Source organism: Antechinus flavipes, chromosome 4 (genome assembly GCF_016432865.1).
Source record: "Antechinus flavipes isolate AdamAnt ecotype Samford, QLD, Australia chromosome 4, AdamAnt_v2, whole genome shotgun sequence".
Taxonomy (NCBI): domain Eukaryota; kingdom Metazoa; phylum Chordata; class Mammalia; order Dasyuromorphia; family Dasyuridae; genus Antechinus; species Antechinus flavipes.
In genome coordinates, this window is record NC_067401.1 from 193,664,672 (window position 1) to 193,690,295 (window position 25,624).

A 25,624-nucleotide genomic window follows, 5' to 3' on the forward strand; every position below is an offset into this window, starting at 1 on the left:
TATAGTATAACTCTTCATGTTTAAATCATGAACACATTTCCACCTTATCTTAGAATATCGAATGTTGGTCAATGTCTAATTTCTATCATTTTCCAATTTTCCTAGCAAATTTTGTCAAATACTAAGTTCTTATCCCAGAAGCTAAAGTATTTGAGTTTATCAAATAGTAGATTATCATAGTCAATGGTCTTGTCCTTAAGAAATCTCTTAATAAACTCTAGTTCTAGAAGGCTAGAGAGAAGTTTTATAAACAGATGTATTTCTCAGTCAGAAGATGTCTGTTTTTAATTTTTTGAACATTCTAACAAAGTACAGAAGGGAAATGGAATCATTTGAAACTGGAACAATCTTCATCATCCTTTGCAGTTGGAATGGAGAGGACCGAGGAAGTGAAGAATATGAAATGAAGCTGCTTTGATATCTATGAATAGTATCTTAAGAATTTGGCATAACACTGAAAGGCTCAATTCTAAACAACAAAGATGTAGGTGGGACAACAAATTTCTAAGCTCTTTATCCCTAAATGCTTCAATGTGAGGCCAATATTCCTTTATAATATCTAATGTGATCCCCCCATCTCTTTACTTGCTCAAACTTCTAATTGTTCAGTCGAAACCACTCTCTTAATGATCCAATGATCCTTTAATTGCCAAACCTGATATCCTTGTTTTAATCATTTTTTTTTATTTACAAGATATACACATGGGTAATTTTTCAGCATTGATAATTGCAAAACCTTTTGTTCCAACTTTTCCCTTCCTTCCCCCCACCCTCTCCCCCAGGTGGCAGATTGACCAATACATGTTAAATATGTTAAAGTATAAGTTAAATACAATATATGTATCCATGTCCAGTTATTTTGTTGTACAAAAAAAAATCAGACTCTGAAATAGTGCACAATTAGCCTGTGAAGGAAATCAAAAATGCAGGCGGACAAAAATAGAGGGATTGGGAATTCTATGTAGTGGTTCTTAGTCATCTCCCAGAGTTCTTTCGCTGGGTGTAGCTGGTTCAGTTCATTACTGCTCTATTGGAACTGATTTGGTTCATCTCATTGTTGAAGAGGGCCACGCCCATCAGAATTTTTAATCATAATTCTTAATTTCTCTGCAACATTTGACAGTGTTGACTTACTCAATATTCTCTCCTTTCTGTGTTTTCACAATACTGCTCTCTCCTGGTTCTCCTCTTACTTGTCTGCCTTCTGCTTCTTAGTCCCCTCTGGGGTTCATCATCAGTCATATCTCCTCACAAAAACCTGTGGGACGCCTCTAAATTGAGGCGTCAGGGCTTTTTAGGTTTAAGAAACTTCTCACCTGAAGCTCCCTATACCAATGAAAAATAGGTCCCATTTCATAAATAAATATATGTGGAAAGGAACTTATACATGTATGTGTATATACACAGAAATATATGTATACATACACACACACACACAACCTATATGGATACAAACTGTTTCTTCCAAAAGTATATAAGCATAGTTAGAGCAAGGATTCTCCTGCTTTTCTATTTTCACGCCCAGATGCACTATTCTTTGCATTTAGTAAAAGCTTAACTTTTCTTTTTATTCATTCATTCACCCATTCTTCCTTCCTTCCTTCACTAATTTCCTGTTTCTTTCTTTCCTAGGCTATTGCATTTGTTCTAGTAGTTGAACTCCTGTTCTCATTATGCTTAACTAGAAGATGGAAGTCGTCCCTGGCAGCTTCATCTTTTTACCTACACAATGTCCCTGACACCACTGCCTATTTTCTCTTTCTTTACTCCACTCTTTAAAAACAGGGACCTTTCTTCTTCTCAATTTCCATCACCTCTATTTGCAACCGTGAGCGATTCTCATTCCTTCCTATTCCCTCCATTAAGCAATAAACAAGCATTTCTCGAGTGGCCCCCAGTGTGCTAAGCACACAAAGGTTACCAAGATGAAAAGAAAACTCCTTGCTTTCCAGGAACTTACATTCTATTCGAGGAAAAGCATGCACATATGCAAGGATAAAACAGAACAAAAGAAACAAAAAGTAATTTTTTACATTATCAGTTAGGAGAAATCAAGAAAGAGGAAGCTCCAGTTGAGTTTTGAAAGGAAGTTAGAACAAGAGGAGGGAGAACATTGGCGTGGCGGTAGTGGGTCTGTGATGCCTTATTCAGAAACACGTCTACATATTAAATGAAAATAAATAATAAATTTAAATAAATAGAAATAATGAAAGAACAAGATAATTTTAAAGGAAGCAGTCGAAAATCTGGAACGAAACCATTTTGGACTCTGCCGTTCCTGCAGCCCGAGATGGGAATGAAAAAGAGGAGGGAGAGGAGTGATTTGAATCTCTCTTTCCATCTTCTTCTCATTAACACTCTTTCCCTCCTCGCAAGGACCAAAGGGACAACAACCAATGAGAAAGTAACTCCAGCCGCGTCGGCCAGTGATTGGACGACTGCAATGGAGGAAGCTAGCGAGGTAGGGGGGAGGAGGGGAGACGCAGCCGTAGAGCATCACTTTCGGCGCTACCTAGACGTCACTTCCGGTGGCTCGGCGCGGATCGGTACGATCAACGGACCGCGGAGCACCATGCCCAAGTGAGGGGGAGGCCGAGAGGAGGGCGCGCCGGGGCTCCGTGCGGGGGCGGGGGTGGGCTCGGACGGGGGTGGGGCTCCCGGGTCTGCCCGAGAGAGGGTGGGGGAAAGAGAGAAGCAAGAGTGTGCTCCAAAGAAAGGCCCTTCAACCTCCTTCATTCCTTCTCCCCTCCCCATCTTTTTCCTATTGCTTCCATCCCTCCCCGCATCCCTCTCTTCCCCTCCCCCTCTTTGTCACCGGACTCGCCCCCACCCCCCAGCGTCTCTCCGACCCGCCTGAGAATCTGGCCCAAACGTGATCATAAGTCCCCGTTACATCGTACAAAGAACTCGCGGACGTTCTTGCTTTTGAAGACCAAATGGGAAAGAACTCACTACCTCCTGAGGCGGTCCATTCAGTTTGTCTGTCTAGCTTTATAATTGTTAGAAAGATTTTTATTTTATTTTATTCCCAATCGAGATAAATTCGTTTCTCTGAAACTTCTACCCATTCATCCTATTTCTGACCCTGAGGCCAAGCACCACAAATCTGTTTCTTGATAGTCCGTTATGCACTTGGAAGATGGCCGTCACATTCCTTGTTAAGTCATTCCCCCAGTTCCTTAAACAGAACCTTATAGGTCTCAACCTATCAATATCCTGATTGCTTTTTCCCCCCTTGAAGAGCTTAGTGTACCCATAATATAGTGCTTGGGACTAAATTACATGAGTGTTACAAGTTAGGATGAAAAAGACCACCACTCAAATGCTAGATTTTTTTTTTTTACTTTTTAATGTGGACTCGTTTCATTTATTGGCAGTCCATTAAGATTCCCCCAACCCGGGTGTTTTTCAGAGGAATTACCAGTTTAATTATGCCTCTCTATCTTGTATTTGTGAAGTTGAATTTTTCAATCCAACATTGAACATTTAGATGCCCGCTAAAAAACCAAAGTGAATTTATCCCTGACTTCAAGGAGTTTACATTCTATTGGGCAGACATATGTACATATTTGGGAATATACAAAGTAGAATGTGGATTTGGGGGGAGGAAGGGAAGTAGAAACAAAGTTAATTAGATGCATGAGCTGAATCTTGAAGGAACAGGGATTCTAAAAGGCAGAGGTGAAAGGAGTAAGAGACTACATTTTTCACTATTTAATCAGGTTTGATTTGGTTTGGCTTTACATTCTATACAAAAATATTTTTGGATCTTCTCTTCTAATGCTTTAAGTTATCCTTCCTCCCTTTGTGTCATCTGCAAAGTTAATAAAACATACCATTTATACTTTTGTCCAAAATCATTAATAAAAGTATTAAACTGCATAAGACCAAGGATGCTTGCATAACCCTCTGGAAGACCTCATTTTATATGATTTAAATGAAGAACATGAGGAAAGTTAGTGATGTCATCACTCATAATGTTCCACCACCAACTGTACATAATACTTGTATTTACCTGACCATAACCTCATTCCATATCTCTCCCTACTTAAGCTCTTTCAAATCTTTCTTTGTCTTCCCTACAACCTTGTTACTCCATCTCTCTCTGAATTCTTCTGCATCAAGTCTTAGCTTCCTTTAAAATATTAACTCTTCAGTTAACTAATTCAACTTTATATTGTGTTCTCCTCCTCCATCTTTGTTTTTATGCATGAGTTTGAACTTTGAAAGAGGAAATTATATGGCTATTCTGACTGAGTTTGTTATAGTCTCCACTGAGCCTTCAAAGTACATGCCAATCTTTTTCTTTAACTCATGCCAATCTTTTTCTTTAACTTTCTTTCCTGGTCCCTTTCAACTTCTACAGCAATTTTTTCTTCTTTCAGCAGAGGACTTCATCAAGTATACTTAAGTGAAAAAGTTGAGACTATCTATTGCTACCTCTCCCCAATTCTATACTCCACATCATTTCCCACTTTCTTGTTCCTTCTAACAGGTTTGGAGAAAGTCCTCCTTGAATATATCAACCTTTTCATTTCTGGTTCAGTTCCTCATTTTTCCTTCAGAAGTTTCTACTTTAATCATTCCTCCCTCTCAGTAATTTCTTTCTTTATCCACTGACTTCTTTCCTGCTATCTTCAAAGATGACCAGATCTTCCCCATCCTTAAAAAACTTCAGTGAATTCTACCATTGCCTCAAATTATTCTTTTTCACAGCCACACACCTAGAAAAAAAGCTGCCTTACACTCATTGTCTCTAGTTTCTCATCTTGTATTCACTTTTCAACTCTAGTGAAAACTTCAAAATCCAATGGTCTTTTAATTAGTTCTTATCCTTGTTGATCTTTTTTTAAGCATCTGACATAGTTGACCCACATCTTTTCTCCTCTGGGTTTTTCTCCTAGTTCTTACTTCTTTTTTACTTTTTTCTTAATCTTCTTTGAGGAATCATCATCCTTATCCTATCTGCTATGTGTAAATGTATCTGAGGGCTCTATCTTGGTTCCTTTTCCTCCTGTGTTCTTCTTTTTGTGGGTTTTTTAGTTGATATGCATTCAACTACTTCTATGCAAATAATTCTGAAATCTATATATTCAGTCCTGCTTTTTTTCTGAATTCCATTCCCATACTACATATTGCCTATTGGACTTCTCTAACTTGATATCTTACTGTTTTTCAAACTCAGCATGTCCAAAAAGGAAATAATTTCCTTCCCCCAAAATCTCACATTTCTCTCCTACTTCCTTCTTTTTGCTTAGAATATTATCCTTCATGTTATCCAGGTTTTCAAACATTATTCCATCCTTACCTGTTCCATGTTGTTTACCTTTCATATCCAATCAGTTGCTAAGTAAGGTTTATTTAACTCCATAGCATATCATGTATCAGTTTTCTCTTCTGTGCTTATCAAAGCCATTACCCTTGTTCAAATTGTGGCACCTCATCTAGATTGGTCCTTCTAATTGATCTGCCATCCTTTAGTCTTTTTCTTCTCCAATCCATTCTCTATATGGCTGCTAAATTGATGTTTCAAAAGCACAAACATCATTGCTCAAAAAGCTTCTAAGGGTTCTTACCACAAATCCAAATGAGTATGTGGCTAGATTTTAGGGGAACTATGAACTTGGAGTGAAAAAAAAAGTACAGCATTATTTTCATTAACCTTTAATTGAAATTTAGCATTTCCTTCAATTTTGAATTTAGGCAACAGACATTTCACCAGACTGCCAAAGGCATCCACAATACAAAAAAGGTTAAGAATTCTTGGTTCTTTTTTTTTTTTAATTATAAATGATTTTATTCATTAAACTTGTATGAAAATTCAGAGGTTTCATAATTACAAATTATTTTCTTCATCAAATTTAAAAAATCTTTTAAAATTTATAACTAAATTTTAAACATACAAACTTCAAAACAAAACAAAACAAAAATCCCAAACTGATTAAACAGATTAAAGTTTATTCATCTTACTGTCCTACAAAATAAAATGTGACTCACCAGGTACTATGGGCTTAAAATCTTTAATCATATCACTGTAATTAACTGATAGTTGCAATTCTTGAAGAACTCTTGGTTCTAAGACAAAAAAATAAAGACTCTTGTGTTTGGTTTCTGTCTATCTTTTCAGGCTTATTGCACCTTATTCTTTTGCATACCCTGCATTAAACCAAACTGGCCTGCATGGGATTTCTTGTTCATGGCATTTCCTTTCTCACATTTATGCCTTAAACAGACTGTCACCCATGTGTGGAAAGCACTACCCCGTTTCTCACCTCTGCTTCTCGGAATTCCTCATTTGAATAAAAACTCAGCTCAAATGTCACCTCTTACAAGAAGATTGTCCCAATGCTTCCGCTTATTAATAATATTTTCCCAGGAGATTACTTTGTATATGTTTTGTATTTAATTTTTTATATGCATGTTTCTTCCCTTCAATAGACTGTAAGCTCTTCAAGGGCAAGGGCTATATTGTTTATGTCTTTGTGTTCTAGATCCTTGCAAATATTAGGCACTTAATAAATGCTTGTTGAATTTATGAATAAATAAAACCTCTTACCAGGTTGATATTGAACCATTCATTAATGACTGTTCTTTGGATATAGCTAATTCAATTGTTCTGAAGCTATTGTATTATTGTGTAGCCAAATGGTCTCCAAAGTTTTTGATTGTGCATCCTTATCAGTAAAATTATTTTCCAAGTATATGGGGGAGATGGAGGTGGTGGTGGACCTATGCTGAGAAAAGTGGGACTTCCTCAATGCAGCTGCAGTTATAGGTGCCCAGATATGAGTTAGGTTTTAACTGCCCTGAAGGGCTGATGTTGGACTCACATTGGGAAAGGTTGGGAGTTTGTACAACTGTGGAAGTTAGGGGAATGGGGGAATATTGGACTACTATGGGTGATAGGTGTGGCTGTGTTGGACAGATGCCCATGTTGATTATAGTTGGGAGAGTGAGATCCAACCTATTTTCCCGCCCTTTAGTTGTTCATGTTCTCCTTGGTTGTCAAGCTATAACTCCCACTTTGGAGCATACTGGTCTAACCCACATCCCCAACTTTCCACAAGAATATTACAAGTGATTTTTGTCAAATGCTTTGCCAAACTATACAATATTTCCTGATTTGCCAGTTTAATAACCTTGTCAAAAAAGGAAATGAAGTTTCCTACTCTTCCTGCCTCTCTTCCTTCCTTCCTCCTTTGCCCTCCCTCTCACTTTCCTTCCATTCTTTCCCTTCTTTATCTTCCACATCCTTTTCCCTTCTTATCCCCCTCCTCCTTGTCCTTTTTTCCTCTTCCCTTTTGCTTCACAGTGGGCAAGAAGAAGAGTGCTGCTCCTCAGGTAGGGAATTAGTCCTCTTCAGGACTCAAGTCAGATCCCACATGATCCACCATGATTTCCCTCATTTGGAAGTCCCCTACAATTTTTGCAAGGATTCTTTGTCTAGATCTCTCCTTTGTCCCCATCACAATCTATGTTGTATAGTCTTTATTAGTGAAAATTACATCTCCATAGGGTTTCCTCTTCCCCCCTTAGACTATAAATTCCTCATAGGTAGGGACTATCTTCTTGTTTCATCTTTGTAATAGTTTACTCATAGGAGGTGCTTTTTTTGTTTTGTTTTGTTTTTGTTATTTGTTTAAATTGAACTAGAAAAAGGGAAATGAAAACAAGTTTGTCTCAAAGGTTTTGCTTTCAGTCAGAATTTGCTGAACTGCCTGGCGTTGCTGTTCAGGTGATTATACCAGCTCCAACCCCTTTAGCTGAGTTAAAGCAACTTAATATTGTTAACATGGTGGTGGCCATCTCTCTCCTTCTCCCCCACAGATTTTACTGTGACTACTGCGATACGTACCTCACCCATGACTCTGTAAGTAGTGTTGCTCGTGTGCTGTAGTTTGTACACCATGGGATGATGCAAAGTAAATTCTTTTTGCACAAAGTGTGCTGTCCTCCCCACCATGTTGTATTCTTAGTATCCCTACACTTTTCAGGCCTTTGAGTTACAGTGTTGCTCAAGAAGTTGCACTGAACTTGGAGATAGGAAGCTTAGATTCCCAAAACCTGGTTCATACCAATTAGTAGCTGAGAAGCCCTTGGTAAGGCATTTTCCCTCTTTTGGGGCTTCAGTTTCCTCATCCATTAAATTCACTTGTACTACCCTCCTCACAGAGTTGTGAGGAAAGTAGTTTGTAAACTGCAAAGTGTTACGTAGATGTAAACTGTGATTGTTGCTTTGGAAAAAATCAGTCTGGATTTTCCTTTAGTGATTTTATTTTCTCTTAAGTATCTACTCCAATGTTTGTGCAGCTAAAGTGGTCTTTTTATAGCCTTTCAATAGGCAGAATTCTCTTGTGTGAGAACAAAAGTTGGATTTCGCAAGTGTGGTTTTTGTGACAAGGAAAAAATTGGGAGAAGCTGTTTTATGAATAGCATAGCAATTACTTTAAACTATTAATCATGTTTTTGTTTGATTCTACAAACTTAGAGCCTTAGAAGTTGCCTTGCAAGTTAATTTATTTTAGAAATAATGAAGCCAGGGACCTTAGTTTGTATATATAAAATTAATCGTGTCAGAGAAATCTTTATCTTCTGTCTTCCTCCCAGCTGAGATATGATATAAAGTGAACACCTTTTTAAGTAAGACACCAGAACACATCCAACTATTTCTATATTATTAGTCTTTACTTGCTGTATTCTAATCCTACAGTTTTGGAAATGCTTCTGGTTAGATATATTGTGTTATATTTCATTATTGATGGCATTATTGATGGTAAATATGCAGTAATTGCTCCTATAGAGACTAATTGTAAGTATCCTTAAAATATTGTTATATTGAGATTCCCACTGAGAAGATTAAGATCTGCCAATAGATCTTAAACCATATCTGGTAGATCTTCAGGCTGGCTGCTGCTGGCAATATTCTTTCTTGAAAGCTTTCATGGTCTGTATTCACATAGCTACTTACCTTTTAGTTATCCCATGCCTTCACAGAAATAAAAAGTAGTTCTCCAGGAAAGGTTTAGAGATTTTTATAATATTGTTATTTTTTAATGGTCCATTTGAGATACTGCACAATTGCCAAGGTTCAGGAGCAGCTCCCACAGATGGGCTTAAAACAGTTCAGTTCTGTAACATTTTTATCTTCTGACTTTGGGGACATTTCCATAGGCTTGCTTTTCTTACTTAGGGTAATCTTTTCTGTTACCTTGTGGCATCTAATATAACTTGTGTTTAGGTGAACAGTTTTTTAATGGCTTAGCATTTATTGAAAAGTTGACCTTTTCCTTCGAGACATTAGCGTCATTTTTGTATTTTGAGATTCTCTGACAGCTTTATCTGTTATCTATTGTGCTGTGGGAACTTGGAAGGCAAATTCGGGAGCAGTGCTTCTAGTATTTCGTTTGGACTATGGGAATATTTGGTGCATTATATTCTGATAGACTATGTGACCTGTATAATTGGTGCATTGGGATTTCTGACAGATATATTTAAAATAACAAATTTAGAGAATATATTAGGCACAGAAACTTTTGGCACTGGGCCGCTGTGCTGCATGTTTATGAGTTTTAAAAAAGTGATCCCTTGGAGAGGTACTTCCAAGATAGGTATCTTGTAATGGTCGGACTTTATATTGGTTTTGCTTTTGTTAAAATCTGGGTGTGGCAAATTTCAACCTGGTATCTCTTTTATTTTGCAGCCATCTGTACGAAAGACACATTGCAGTGGTAGGAAACACAAAGAGAATGTGAAAGATTACTATCAAAAATGGATGGAAGAGCAAGCTCAGAGCCTGATCGATAAAACCAGTAAGGACTCATCTCTTGTTCCCTCTGGTCAGCTGATGCCTTCCTTTTGCCAGCTGCACCTGACTACATCTATGGTATTGGGGGTAGTTTCATCAATACTCAATTAACAAGCCTTTATTAAGCACCTGTGTTGTTCTGAGCCCTTGGGATAAAAAACAATCCTTGTCTTCAAGGAGCTTGTTTTCTTTTGAGGGAAGTAACGTGTACATATAAGTAAATACAAAATACACACTTAGTAAATAAATACAAGGTAATTTTTAGAGCAGAGCTAGCAGTAGTGGGCTAAGAGATGCCAAAAGGTCTTAAGGTCTTATTTTTAAAGTTGAATTTGAACTTTGAAAGAAGCTGAAGATTCTAAGGAATAGTAGTGAGGAGGCAGAACTTTACAAGTATGGAGGGAGGGACTTGGAGAGAAGTTTTTGCAGAAAATGGAAATAGGAATAGGAAGAATAAGGTCATTTTGGCTAGGCTGAAGAATAATTGAAGGGAATAATGTAATAAGCTTGAAAAATAATGTGTAAGAAGTTACTTAGTAAAGACTTTAAATGCCAAGCAATGATCCCAGTATTAAGTAGGGCGTTTTTTAAAGCAGGAGATTGACATATCTAGAGCTTCGCTTTAGGAATATCAGTTTGACAGCTCTGTAATTTGGAATTGGAAAAGGGAGATATTTGAGATAGGGAAGCCAATTAGGAGGCTATTGCAATATTTAAGTCTAGTGGTCCAGAAATAGGGTAATCATGTGAATGAGGAGAAGGGAATGGATGGAAGAGATGTTGAGGTAGAATTGACAAGACTTATCATATGGATAAAAAGAGTATCTTTCTGATTCTTAAGGTTGTGTAAATAAATTGTTTAGTTAATTATTGGTGATAAAACTTGCTGAGATCTTTCATAGCTAAAAGAAGGAGGAAAGACATTTGTCATTTTATAAGTTATTCCCCAATTGATAAAAAAATATGAACAGAATACGAACAGAAAGTTTTCAGATGAAGAAATTAAAGCCATTTCTATTCAAGAAAAAAATGCTCGAAATCAGTATTGATTAGAGAAATGCAAATTAAGATAACTCTGAGGTACCCTTTCACACTTCTCAGATTAGATTGGCTGAGATGATGGGAAAAGATAATGATAAATGTTGAAGGGTATGTAGGCAAACTGTAACACTAATACATTGTAGATGGAGTTGTGAAATGATCCAACCATTCTGGAGATCAATTTTTAACTTTGCCCAAAGGGCTATAAAACTGTGCATACCCTTTGATCCTTCAGTCTCATTACTGGGTCTGTGACCCAAAGAGAAAATTAAAAAGGGAGAAGGACCCATATGTGCAAAAATGTTTGTTAGCAGCAATTTTTCTAGCAGCAGGGAACTGGAAATTGAGTGGATGTCCATCAACTGGGAAGTGACTGAATAAAGTATGATATATGAAGATAATAGAATATTATTGTTCAATAAGAAATGAAAAGCAGGCTGATTTCAGAAAAACCTGGAAAGACCTATATGACCTGATGCTGAGTTAAATGAGGAGAAACAGGAGAACATTGTACACAGTAACAAGATTATGTAATGTTCGACTGTGATAGACTTAGCTTTTCTCAACAATGTAGTGATGAAAGGCAGTTCTCATGGACTTGGGATGGAAAATGACAATCACATCCAGAGGAGAACTATGGAAACCGAATGTGAGATGAAAATAGTATTTTCATATTTTTGTTTGTTTCTTTTCTCATGGCTTTTTTTCTTTTGGCCTGATTTTTCTTGCACAATATGACAAATATATAAATATTTAATATATTCATTTAATATATTTAATCTGTATCAGATTGCTTGCTGTCTTGGAGAGGGAGGAGGTAAGGAAAAAAGGGAGAAAAATTTAGACTACAAAGTCTTACAAAAATAAATGTTGAAAACTATTTTTACATGTATTTGGAAAAACAAAATTCATTTTGTAAAACTTTGTGTTCTAAGTTTTTCTCCCTTCCCCCCAGAGAGTAAGCAATTTACAACTCTGACCACAGTAGCCTATTGCCCAAGAACCCTTAGTAGCTCCTTACTGCTAGTAGGATAAAATATAAACTCTTTTGTGTAGCATTTAAAGCCAGCCACAATATGACTTCACTCTGTCTTTTCAATATTATTTTTCTTCTCCCCTTATAGTACTTCTTGTTTTAGCTGGACTAGCTGATAGCTAGTCATATTCTATCCTAATTGACTTCCATTTTGGCAGATTCCTAATCTCTGTCTCTTGAAACACTTTTATTGCTTCAAAACTCAGCTTAGCTACCACCTTTGTGGAGTCTTCTCATTTCTCTTCTGCTAAAAATGATCTTTTACTCCTGATTTTCTTAGTATATTTGTTTACTCCCTTTTGTCCTCAGTAATCTTCCATGTGTCATACTTATTTGTATTCACATCCTAATTACTCCCTTAAAATTCTCTCACCCCATTGGATTGTGAGTTTTTTGAGGATAGAACCTGTCATGTTTTTACCCTTGTAACTTATAGGCACTTGACTCGATAATGCTCTTTTTAGCTGAATTGGAATGACCCCAATCACATTGTACTAGCCATATTATCTTAGGTAGCAGAATTAGATTTGGAATTTGGATTCAGGACTGAGTTAAATTAATGTATATCTGAGCAAGACCACAGCTGACTATATTAAAAAACAAATAGAAACATTTTTTGATGTATCTGTGTTCTTCTTTTATCCTGTTTGACTTTCCTGGAGCCATTTGTGTCATATGGTAGATATTGGTTTGCAGTAAGAAACTTTTAAGTAGTGAAGTTTCATAGAAGGGCTGATACATTTGCTTCAAGTACTGTTTCTTTAAAATGGCTTAAAGTTTAAACCTGCCACAAAACTGAACATGTGTTTTAGAGCTGACTTCAGGATCTAACAATTTGTTACTTGGTTTTACCATAAAAAACAATAGAATCAGTGTACTTGGACTCCTAACATCACAATTCCAGATATGTTAAAGATGATGGGTTATAGTTAATAGATACTTATGGATCTGATATTCTGGAGATGTGATACCTGTTAGTACATTGGGTGGAACTCCTATGATAAATTTAGAAGAGACCATGGACAAAAGTAGAACAGCAGAAGCATACTTGGTTGGATTGCCATCTTCATCACTGAGGGGAATAGCTAATTTAATGATATTGCAAATTAGTTTGAGTATTGGTTTCCTTGCTTGAAGCCTCTAGGTCATCCTCCATTCTGATGCTTAGGTGGTTTCCTTAATTATAATATAATTCAGTGATGAAAGTGCCAAGTGAATTCAAAGCAAAGAAGCTAGATAGATAAGCCCATTATATTTTTACTGGTAGATTTGAACCAGCAAACCACTTGATACAACCTTAGGAAAAACCTCCTGCAGAATGTGGAGTTTGAGCTAAGTCTTGAAGGAAGCCAGAAAAGAGATGAGGAGGGAAAGCACTTAAGGTATAGAATAGCCCAGGGAAGGAGATAGTATGTTATTTTCAAGAAGCTTGTAAATTGGTCAGTGAAACTGGATGACAGAAGGTAGAGAGGGGAGCATTAAGTAGGAAAGGTGGCAGGCTATAAAGCTTTGAATGCCAACTAAAGGAGTTGACATTTGATTCTGATTTCTCTGGTAAAGTTGAACCAGTTGAACCTTAAAAAACTTGAGGTGTATAAAATGAGCATCCTTCAAGTTTGAACTGGACACCTCCTACCTTCTCAGCCTTCTCACATTAGTCAGATGCCTTCCTTTACTACTTTCCTCTAGTTTCAGATAAGGAGGTGATCCTTCTGTTAGCCAAGGTAACCCCTTCCTCCCAACATTACCTTTGATCTCATTTCATCCTTACTTCTCTAACATTTTAGTATTCACAATAAAGAGTAATCTTCACTCTCCCTCTGTCTATTGATTTTTTCCCCTGCACTGCCTTAAAACATGTCAATATCTTCCCCATCCTTAAAAAACTTACTTTTCCAACTCTCCATCCCCACTAGCATCCTATATCTCTCTTCCCTTTTGTGGCTAACCCCCTTAAGGAATCAGTCTACAATAGGTACCTCCACATCTTTCCTCCTTCCCCTCTCCCCCGCCTCCAATGTACACCTACACATATACACTTTCTCTTCTTAACTTTCTGCTTCCTAATTTTCAACTTCTTCATTCAATTGAAGCTACTCTTTTCAAATTTTCCAGTGATCTTTTATTTGGCAAATCTAATGGCCTTTTCTCAATCTTCATCCTCATTGACTTTTTAACAGCATTTGACACATTTGATTACCTCCTTCTTGGATACAGTCTAAGTTTTTGTGACACTATTCTTTCTTATTTTTCTTCCTGTCTAACAGTTACTTCTCAATTTGCTTTGCTGTTTTGTCATCCAAGTCACATTCACTAACCATGGGCATCTCCCCCAGTTCTGTCCTGGGTTCCTTTCTCTTTTTATACTATTCTTTCCTGTTTGGTACTCTTACCAATTCCCATAGATGCAATTATCATCTTTTTGTTGAAGATTCCCAGATCTGTAATACAGCCCTCTAATCTTTGCTGAGCTACAGTCATACATCTGCAGCTGTCTTTTGGACAGCTCAGGCCTTTTGGGCATCTCAAGAACAGCAAAGAGAACTCAGCTCACCTATCAGACCTTTCCCAATTTACCTATAAACTATTGAGGGCATTATCAGCCTCCTAATACCTTAACCTGTGACCTTGTCACTGTAGACTTATCACTCACCTTACATATCAAATTCACTTCCAAACTTTTTTCTACCCTCATAATATATATCTTATACATATTCCCTTTTCTCTTCTTTTTCATCCATAATCTAGTTCATGCCCTAACCAATTTTATCACCCTTTACTGAGACTTCTAACTGGTTTCCTTGCTTGAAGCCTCTAGGTCATCCTCCACTCTGATGCTTAGGTCGTTTCCTTGCAGAATAGGTTTGGCCATGTCACCCCTCTGCTCAAGAATTTCCAGTGGCTCCCTTTTATCTTCAGAATCGAATGTAAATTCCTCTATTTGTCACTCAAAGCCTTATAGCCTACCCCTTCCCTACTATTCCTCCTTAATATTCTGCTCTACTCTGCCATCTAGTTTCACTGACCAAATTACAAGTTTCTTCAAAACAGCATACCATCTCCCTCCAATGGCTGTCCCACATCTTGAGTGCTTTTCCTTCTTCTTTGCTAGGTTTCTTCAAAGCTCAGCTTATACTCCACCTTCTGCAGGAGGCTTTTCCTAATTCTTTCAAATTAGCTTTATATGCTTATCATAGATCTTCTATGTACCTAAATATTTACAGGTTAGAATATATGCTCCTCAATATGGAACTATATCCAAAGGGTTATCAAACTGTGCATACCCCTTGATCCAGCAGTGTCTCTACTGGGCCTGTATCCCAAAAAGATCATAAAAAAAAGAAGAGGACCCACATGTGCAAAAATGTTTGTACAGCCCTTTTTTTGTAGTGGCAAGGAACTAGAAACTGAGTGGATACCCATCAGTTGGAGAATGGTTGGATAAATTATGATATATAAATGTTATGGAATATTATTATTCTCTAAGAAAATATCAGCAGGATAATTTCAGAGAGGCTTGTAGAGACTTAGATGAAGTGATGATAAGTAAAATGAGTAGAACTATGAGAACATTGTACACAGCAATAGCAAGATTATGCAATGATCAGTTCTGATGAATGTGATTCAGGCCAGTGTCAGTGGTCTTGTGATGAAGAGAGCCATATGCACCCAGAGAGAGGATGGTGGGGGGATTGGATGTGTATCACAACATAGTATTTTCACTTTTGTAGTTGTTGTTTGCTTGTATTTTATTTTCTTTCTCTTTTTTTTTTTCTCTTTTTGATCTGATTTTTCTTGGGCAGTATGACAATTGTGGAAATATGTATAGAAGAATTGCACATGTTTAATATATATTAGATTACTTGTCATCTAGGAGAGGGAGGGGCAGGAAGGGAAGGAGAAAAAATTGTAACACAAGGTTTTGCAAGGGTGAATGTTGGAAACTATCTATGCATATGTTTTGAAAATAAAAAGTGTTTTTTTTTTTTAAAAGTACATGCTCCTTAAGAAGGGCTATATTTTGCCTTTCCTTCTATCCTCGGGGTTTAGAATTGTAAACACAATACTTGACATATAATGTGATTGTTACTGAAATGTTTTTAAAGTATTTATTTTAAAAAACAAGACAGAAAAATTATATCTAAAATTCTTATTTATGTTTCTTTTTTTTTTTTTTTTTCCCTTCAAAGCGGCTGCATTTCAGCAAGGAAAAATTCCTCCCACTCCATTCTCTGCTCCTCCACCAGGAGGGGCTATGATCCCACCTCCTCCTAGTCTCCGTAAGTTAAAAAAAATTTTTTTTGATTTGTTTGGAATTTGGGGCATAATATTCTCTTAGATTTTATTCAAAATGAACTTTACCTTAAAAATAGTGTTCAATAAATGTTTGGTGAATGAATGGATAATAATAGAGAATAGCTTTAATAGGAAAATTATTTTTATGACCATTTCAACAGTTAACTTTTGATTACTGGATTACAGCATGTACCACCAGTGGTTCTACGTCTATAGGCTGAGTCAGATACAAAAGTCAGCATGTGTTGTCACTGTTTACACTTAATTAAACTACTGCTAGAAACTTGCCAACTGCATATGAATGTTATGGAATATTATTGTTCTGTAAGAAATGAACCAACAGGATGATTTCAGAGAGGCCTGGAGAGACTTATATGAACTGAGGCTAAGTAAAATGAGCAGAACCAAGAGATCATTATCCCTGGCAACAACAAAATTATATGACGATCAATTCTGATGGATGTGGTTCTCTTCAACAATGAGATGATTCGAATCAGTTCCAGTTGTTTAGTAATGAAGAGAGTCAGCTACACCCAGACAGAGAACTGTGGGAAATGAGTATGGACCACAACATAGCATTTCCACTCTTTCTGTCATTTTTTTGCTTGCATTTTTGTTTTCCTCCTCAGGTTTTTTTCTTTCTAAATCCAATTTTTCTTGTGCAACAAGATAACTGTATAAATATATACATATATTGGATTTAACATATACTATAACATATTTAACATATTTTGGACTACCTGCCATCTAGGGGAGAGGGTGAGAGGAAAGAGGGGAAAAGTTGGAGCAAAAGGTTTTGCAAAGGTTAATGTTGAAAAATTACCCATGCATATGTTTTGTAAATAAAAAGCTATTATAATTAAAAAAAAAAAAAGAAACTTATCAACTTCAACTTAATACTGGAGAGACATCAGACCTGTTTTCCCTTCCACAACTACAGTAAACTAAAAGATACTCTTTCTTAGAGAACAATTTTTATTCTCCATTATTACCATTCCTATTCTCATACAGTGGTAAGTTAAGATACATAGTTTATAAGGTTTCTTTGGACCTACCAGTATAGTCTGTGGAGAAAAGTTTAAGAATCTAAACCAAGGGTTTATAAACTTGGGGTCTATAAAACTTAATTTTTAAAAAATATTTTGATTAACTTTCAACATAATTGATTTCCTTTGTAATTCTTTATATTTTATTGTACATATTTAAAAACATCTGAGAAGGGAGCCATGACATAGAAAAGATTAAGAATCCAAGTAATGAAATGACAAGATTATTCAATATTCTGAATTATTCATACAAAATTTCAGAATGGTGAAGGACCTCAGAGGTCATATGATTCAGTCCATATTTGAAACAGATCATCAGCAGATAGCTTAACCTATTCTGTGCTTGTTTTTTATTTTTCATTTTTTCTTTTCTTTCTAATTAATAAGCATTACTTTTCTCTGCCTCCACCTTCTCTTCATGGGAAAAAAAACAAACAAACAGTGCCTTTATAAAAAATATGCATAGTCAACTAAAAACAAATCTCACATTGGCCACATTTAGAAATATATGTCTCTGTTTTCATCACCTCTCAGTCATGAGCTGGGTACTATACTTTTGTGGTTGATCATTGTATTGATCAGAATTCTTAATTCTTTCAAAATTGTATCTTTATAATGTTTGTAATTGTACACATTGTTCTCCTGGTTCTTCTTACTTCGCTCTGAAACCAGTCATCTAAATATAGGCTTCTCAGAAATTTCTTCAGCTATTCCCCAATTGATGGGCACCCCCTTGATTTCCAATTTTTTTTTTTAGGTCTTGGTAGTTTATCTTTTTCATGATTTTTTTTATTTTTCAAAATACATGCAACAGTAGTTTTCAATATTCACTCCTGCAAAATCTTGTTTCATATTTTTCTTCCTTTCTCCCCACCTCTCCTCTCCCCCAGTCATTCAGTAGAGGTTAAACCATGTGCAGTTCTTCTAAACATATTTCCACATATATCATGCTGCACAAGAAAAATCAGATCAAAAAGAAAATGAAAGGGAAAAGAAGTCAGCAAATGACAATAACAACAAAGGTAAAAATACTATGATGTGATCCCCATAATCCTCTCTCTGGATGCAGATGGCTTTTGAAAAGAGCCAAGCCCATCACAGCTGGTTTCTGTATACAAAGTTCTTTTGGTTCTACTCACTTCATTTAGTATCAATTCATGTAAGTCTCTCCAGGCACTTCTGAAATCATCCTGCTGATCATTTCTTCTAGAACAATAATATTCCATTATAATCATATGCTGCAATTTATTCTGCCATTGCCCAATTGATGGACATCCACTTGATTTCCATTTCTTATATCTCTTTGAGTTAGAGCTCTTATAATGCTATCATTGAATCAAAGTGTATAAATATTTTTGTCAAGTGAATAAACATTTATTAAGAGCCTTCCATGTGCCAGGCATTCGACTGCTTGACTAATTTCATTGCTCTAAGAACTATAAAACCAAGTGACTTAGTGGATAGAATGTTGTACCTGGAGTCAAGAAGACCTGAGTTCAAATGTGGCCTTTGATACTTATTACTTCTGTCTGCTTCAGCTTCCTCAGCTATAAATTTGGTACAATATTAACATCTATCCCTCAGAGTTGTGAGGATTAAATGAGATAATATCTATAAAGCACTTTAATGAATACTTGTTTCATTCCTTCCCTTAATATACCTTTCATCAACAGCCACAACAACATTTGTAAATTTTTTAGTTACAATAACCAAAATTTAAATAGTGTTTTATAAATATATCTCATTTAATCCCCACAACAACCCTAGGAGGTGGGTGTTATTATTATTTCCATTTTATAGGTAAAGAAACTAAAGCAGTGAAAGGCTGTCATTTGTCCCAACACTTTTAGCTAATAAACATTTGAAGCTGGATTTGAATTTAGATCTTCTTACCTAGAAATCCAGTACTAATCCACTTTGCCTGTATGATGAATGGAAATAGGAGCCTTACAATTACTTTAATTTTCATTTTTCTAAATATTAGGCATTTGAAGCATTTTTTCATGTAGCTGTTGATAACTTTAATTTCTTTCTTTGAAAACTTCTTGTTAATATCTTCTGACCATTTATCAACTGGAGAATAGCTTTTATAAATTTTGAATCAGTTGTTTATATATAATCTTGAGAATCAGGCCAATAGGAAATCTTATTCTATGCTTGAAAATTTGAGAAGCTTTTCATTTTATTGATCCTGTCAGCAGAGCAATCTCTGAAATTTCTATCTTTCAATTTAATTTCTTTTCCACATGATAGCCATTTTAAAAAATGCATACACATTATTTATTTTTAACATCCTGGTTTTTTTTTTTTTTCCTGAGGCAGTTGGGAGTTAAGTGATTTGCCCAGAATCACACATCTAGGAGGTGTTAAGTGTCTGAGGCCATATTTGAACTCAGGACCTCCTGACTTCAGGGCTAGTGCTCTATCCACTGCATCAACAAGTTGTTTGATATTCTTTTTTTTTTTTTAATTTTGAATTCCAAATTCTCTTCCTCCCACCCCATCTACCCACTAAGAAGACAAACAAAATATCAAATATACATGAAAAATCATGAAAAACATTTCCATATTATTCATATTGCCAAAAAAATGAGTGATAAGATTTCAAACTGCGCTCAGAGTTAATTCTCTTTCTGGAAGTGGATAGCATTTTTTTCATCAAGAATCTTTTGGAATTGTCTTAAAGCACTATATTGATCAGAGTAGTCAATAGATGATCACAGCTGATCATCATTACAACATTGCTGTTGCTATGCACAAAGATCCCCACTTCTTGTTTCATTTTGCATCAGTTCATTTAGGTCTTCTTTGTTGATGTTTTTTTTCTGAAACCAACCCTCTCATCATTTCTTATAGTACAGTATTACTCCATCACGATCATATGCAACAACTTGTTTAGCTATTCCCCAAATGATTGATTTAGTGTTTCAAATACTTAGATAAACTGTGTGCCTTAGCTAAATCTTCTTCAGGTTAAACATGTACAGTTCTTTCAGCAAATCTCTTTTAAGGCATGATCTCCAATATTTTTATACCTGGACACTTTGCCTGCCTGCCCATGCCTCTGACCCTCTCAATTAGTCTGATAAGGGCCCAAGAGAATGGAACGTTAGACTTCCTCATTCTGGACACAGAGCTTCTGATAATGAAGCCTAAAATTAAATTCAGTTTTAGTTGTTATGTCATAGATTGCAAATTAGTACTATTAATTTATTTTGTACTTGCAGTACAGTAAAAAAAAACCCTCCAAATATTTTTTCCCAGGTCTTGTTTATCCAAGGTTTCTCTATCTGTATTGTATACTTGATAGTTTTGAACTCAAGTATACAACTTTGCATTTATAACTATTTGAGTTTCATCTTGTTAAATTGAACCAGTAATTCTAATTTGTAAGGATGTTTTGAGAACCAGCATATGAAATACCTCTCACTTTTGTTTCAACTATACATTGATTCATAATATGTATTAAGTGGTTCTACTTGGCATTACTCTTGCATCACTCCTTAAGGTTGACTTTGTTCCTATCATTACTCTTTGAATCTGTCAATTTAATTAGTATCTAATTCAAACTACTGTACTTTTATTTAGACTCTATTTCTCCATCTTGTCTATTAGGATATCAGGGTAGACTTTGTTAAATTTATGGTTTTTTGGACATTATGTATATTGTTCTTTAGTACTGCTTATTTCATTTTGCCCCAGGTCATAGAAATCTTTATATTTTTTTCTGAATCCCTCATTCATCATTTTACTATAGTCATCCATTTTGTTTCTAGTTCTTTGCTGCCACAAAAAATGCCACTATGAATATTTTGATATATAGACCTTAACTTCCTCCTATGGGGTAAAACCTCAAGGAAGTTAAGGTCTATAATCCTATGTTCAATTCATGGTACTATCATCATTGTACTTATTTTTGTGTCTGTCTTTCTACAGTTCCTCTAACCTTAACTGTTCCTATTTGGGTATAACTTGTTTTTTTTTTTATCTATATTAAATTTTAGTTATCACTGTTGCTTTTTGTAAGCACTTATCAGCCATACCTTTATTAGTTCTGTCTAGAATTTTGCCAGAAAGTTAAGTTCAGCCCTTTGGCCTATAGTTTTAAAAAAATCATCCTCTTTCTCCTTTGGGAAACTGATTAGGATGATGTTTCACTATCAATAATCATACATTAATATCCTTTATTCCCAAGATTTTTTAGATATCACTGACAGTGGCTTAGCAATCACATTTGCCAGTTCTTTAAATACAATGGGATATACTTTTCTGGGCCTTTTGACTTGAACCTATTGAGAACATCTTTAGTATAACTTTCTTTTAACCTTTTTCAAATCTCTGTTAAGCTTTTTATACACACACACACAAACACACACACACACATCTGAAGCTTGTTCTTCTTCTTAGGAAAAAAACAGAAGTTATTAGAAATATTTGGGGGGCAATATAGTAGAATAGAAAGAACATAGGACTTGAAGTTTGAAGAGACTTGAGTTCAGATTTTACTCATAAGAGTGATGTTTGACAAACAAAAGGCCTTACCTACTGGTTTAAGCATTTGTTGTTTGACAAAAATGACTAAAGAACCTGGAAAGCATTCCAATAGAAATTATATTTAAACTAATTGTTCATGTCATAGATCACAAAAGCTCCAAATGGATTCATAACCTAGGTATAAATGGTCACATTATAAACGAATTAGAGGAGCAAGGGAGAAAACATCTTTTGCAATTATGGATAGAGGAAGAGTTTATAATTATACTGAGGATAGAGAGGATCTTGGAAGATAAAATGGGCAATTTTGATTATATAAAATTGAAAAGTTTCTACAAAAAAAGGAAAAGGACTCATCAGTACAAAAATATTTATAATTACTTTTTTTATTATAGCAAAGAATAATAAACAGAGGGGGTCCCTATCAGTTGACAAATGATTAAAACAATGATAGAATAGGGATAGGTACTGAACCTTTGATTTCATGGATATAAGGAGTTCTTGGGGAAGCAAAGTTCTTCTATTCATATAGAGTATCACCTCTATAATTTATCATCTTAGAAAAATGCTAGTTTTAAGTGACTTGTCCAAGGTCACAGAGTTGGCATTTGAACTACAAGGATTTCTGGTTCGGAGGCAAGCTATCCTATCTATAAGTTGGGATAATATTTTAAGATCTACCTCATAGAGATAATTGTTGTGAGGATTAAATGAGATAGTGTATATAAAATGCTTCACAAACATTAATGTCCTAGATAAAATCAGCGACAATGATCTACACACAAGTGGGAGTATTTTTAAAACCATTTTTATTTGTTAACTTTCCTAATTACATATAAAATGTTAACACTCATTTTAAGAAATTTTGAGCTCCAAATTCCTTCCTTCTCTCTTTCCCCTCCTCTTTTTAGAAAACAACTTATATGTGTGAAGTCATGAAAAACCTATTTCCATATTATAGCATCTTTCATCATGGATCCTTTGAAATTGTGTTGCGTCATTGTCTTGATCAGAGTAGCTATGACTTTCACAGTTAATCATCCTTGCAATATTGTAAGCATGTACACTATTCTGATTCTGCTCACTTCATTTGGCATTAGTTCATATATCTTCACAGGTTTTTTCTGCTTGCCATTTATTATAGTAGAATAATATTCCATCATAATCACATACTACAACTTGTTCAACCATTCCCAATTGATGGATATTCCTTTGATTTCCATTCTTACACCACAAAAAGATTTGCTATAAATATTTTTGTACAGTATGTTCATTTCCCATTTTTTTTCATTATTTTGGAACAACAGACATAATAGTTATAATAATTTTTAGGTCCAAGGGTATGCACACTTTTATAGCTCTTTAGGCATAGTTTCAAATTGTTCTCCAGAAAGATTAGATTAGTTTAAACTGCATCAACAGTGAATTAGTATCCCAATTTTTCTGCATTATTTCCAGCATTTGTCCGTTTTTCTTTTGTGTCATGTTAGCCAATCTGATAGATAGGAGTTGGTACTTCAGAGTTGTTTTAATTTGCATTTTTCTAATCAGTAGTGATTTAGAACATTTTTTTATATGACAATTGATAACTTTGATTTCTTCTGCAAACTCCTTGTTCATATCCTTTATCCATTTATTAACTGGGAAATGGTTTTTATTTTTTATATCCCTTTGTAGTTGAGGAATATGGCCTCTATCAGAGATACTAACTGTAAAATACCCTCCGCCCACCCAGTTTTCTGTTTTCCTTCTAATTTTGGCTATTTTGGTTTAGTTTGTGTTTTAATTTCATGTAATCAAAATTATTTATTTTACTTCCTGTAATATGTGGTCATAAACTCTTCTCATCCATAGAACTGAGCTGAAAGGTACGTTTTCTCATAATCCCTTTATATATAAATCATGTATCCATTTTGATTTTATCTTGATATATCGTGTGTTGGGAGTTGTGTAGAAATGTTGGTCTGTGCTTAGTTTCTGCCAAATTGCTTTCCAGTTTTCCCAGTGGTTTTTGTCAAACGGCTTAGTTCTTAACCTAAAACACTAGGTTACTATGGTCATTTACTGCTGTGCATTGTGCACCTAATATATTTGGCTCATACTAACTATTGATCTACTACTCTATTTCTTAGCCAGTACCAGATTGTTTTGATGATTACCACTTTGTAATATTGTTTGAAATCTGGAACTCTGCTGCATCACCTTGGGAGTACTTTCTGATAGACTTTCTATTGTGAACTGAATGGAACCAGCCTCTTCACCTGGGAGGGGCTGGAACTAAATAGAGCAGACTAGTCAGGAATCAAGGAGAAGTTTAATTACAAAGGGAGGGAAATGGCAAGGACATGTGTGTTGGAGCTTCACCCCTCATGGAGGAAAAGGGGACCCAACTTTAGTGTAGGCAGATCTCAATACTTATACTTATGACTACAGAGTGAGCAATGAGAGATAACAGTAATAATGTGATAAATTTGATTTATATGGCTGGGTAAATTGTGGTATATGAATGTTATGGAATATTATTGTTCTGTAAAAAATGACCAACAGAATGAATACAGAGAGGGCTTGGCAAGACTTACATGAACTGATGCTAAGTGAAATGAGCAGAACCAGGAGATCATTATACACTTCGACAACGATATTATATGAGGATGTATTCTGATGGAAGTGGACTTCTTTGACAAAGAGACCTAACTGAATTTCAATTGATAAATGATGGACAGAAGCAGCTACACCCAAAGAAAGAACACTGGGAAACGAATGTGAACTATCTGCATCTTTGTTTTTCTTCCCGGGTTATTTTTACCTTCTGAATCCAATTCTCCCTGTGCAACAAGAGAACTGTTCGGTTCTGCAAACATATATTGTATCTAGGATATACTGCAACATATCTAACATATATAGGACTGCTTGCCATCTAGGGCAGGGGATGGAGGGAGGGAGGGGAAAAATCGGAACAGAAACGAGTGCAAGGGATAATGTTGTAAAAAAAAAAATTACCCTGGCATGGATTCTGTCAATATAAAGTTATTATTAAATAAAATAAAATAAAATATCAAATTTGATTTATAGCAGGATTTAAACAGTTCTGGGATTTTGCTGTGGCTGAGATCATCCAGGAGATAAGCGCAAAGGACTGTTGTTATGCCAAACTCAGGGCACAGCTTGTTTGCTGGACCTTAGTTCTGGAAAACAGGGTATTTCCTAATATCTTGACATTTTCCCCTTTTGACCAAAGGTAGGAGGTTTGAAAGAATACCTATCTCTCTAGCCAGTAAAGGAGAGGCAGGTGTAAACCAAGATACCCCAAGAGGCCAGTTGGGCCAGATAAGCAATTTTATTCTTGGAAGTCAGTTTCTTGAAGGGATCTATTGGGAAACTGTGTCCCAGATATCATTGCTAATCATTATTTGCTTGCAAGCAGAAAAGGGGAGGAAATATAGTGAAAGACAATACTAACACACTGGAATCAAGACGTTGGTGGCTGGACACATAACAAAAGGAAAGAAGAAAAAAATTAAAACATATACTTAGCTCTCATCTGGAATCTTGGAATAGCTATGTCATCTGGATATCAGCTGCTTTTGGATCTATACTAGATGAACCTTGAGGTTCTTAGAGGGTTCTACCAACCATTTAGAAGCAGGGGCTTTCTTTATATGTGTCCAGGAGGACACATCCACAAGTTTGGCAGCTGTGGGAGTAGTCAGAAGGACCTAGTAGGGGCCTTTAGAGAAAGTTCCTTGTATCAATCTTTGAATCTGAGTTAGGATTAACAATAGGTCCTTAATTAAGAGTCTTTAAACAGTACATAAAGATGATCCAGTTTCCTAGCCACATAGGGCTAGGTCCAAACAATGAAATAAAATTTTTCTCACAGTTCTCATAATTGCATAATTACATTAT

General features: G+C 35.6%; 1 protein-coding gene across 1 annotated transcript in view; it reads left to right on the forward strand.

Moving 5' to 3' along the window:
• Positions 1-2,515: 2,515 nt before the first annotated feature.
• SNRPC (small nuclear ribonucleoprotein polypeptide C) overlaps positions 2,516-25,624 on the forward strand; it is a 31,983-nt gene continuing 8,874 nt past the window's right edge. The window contains exons 1-4 of the mRNA XM_051996443.1: positions 2,516-2,580; positions 7,828-7,870; positions 9,701-9,809; positions 16,073-16,162. Of these exons, the coding sequence (XP_051852403.1) occupies positions 2,573-2,580; positions 7,828-7,870; positions 9,701-9,809; positions 16,073-16,162 (250 nt within the window). The 5' untranslated portion in view covers positions 2,516-2,572. The remainder of the gene's footprint in view (positions 2,581-7,827; positions 7,871-9,700; positions 9,810-16,072; positions 16,163-25,624) is intronic.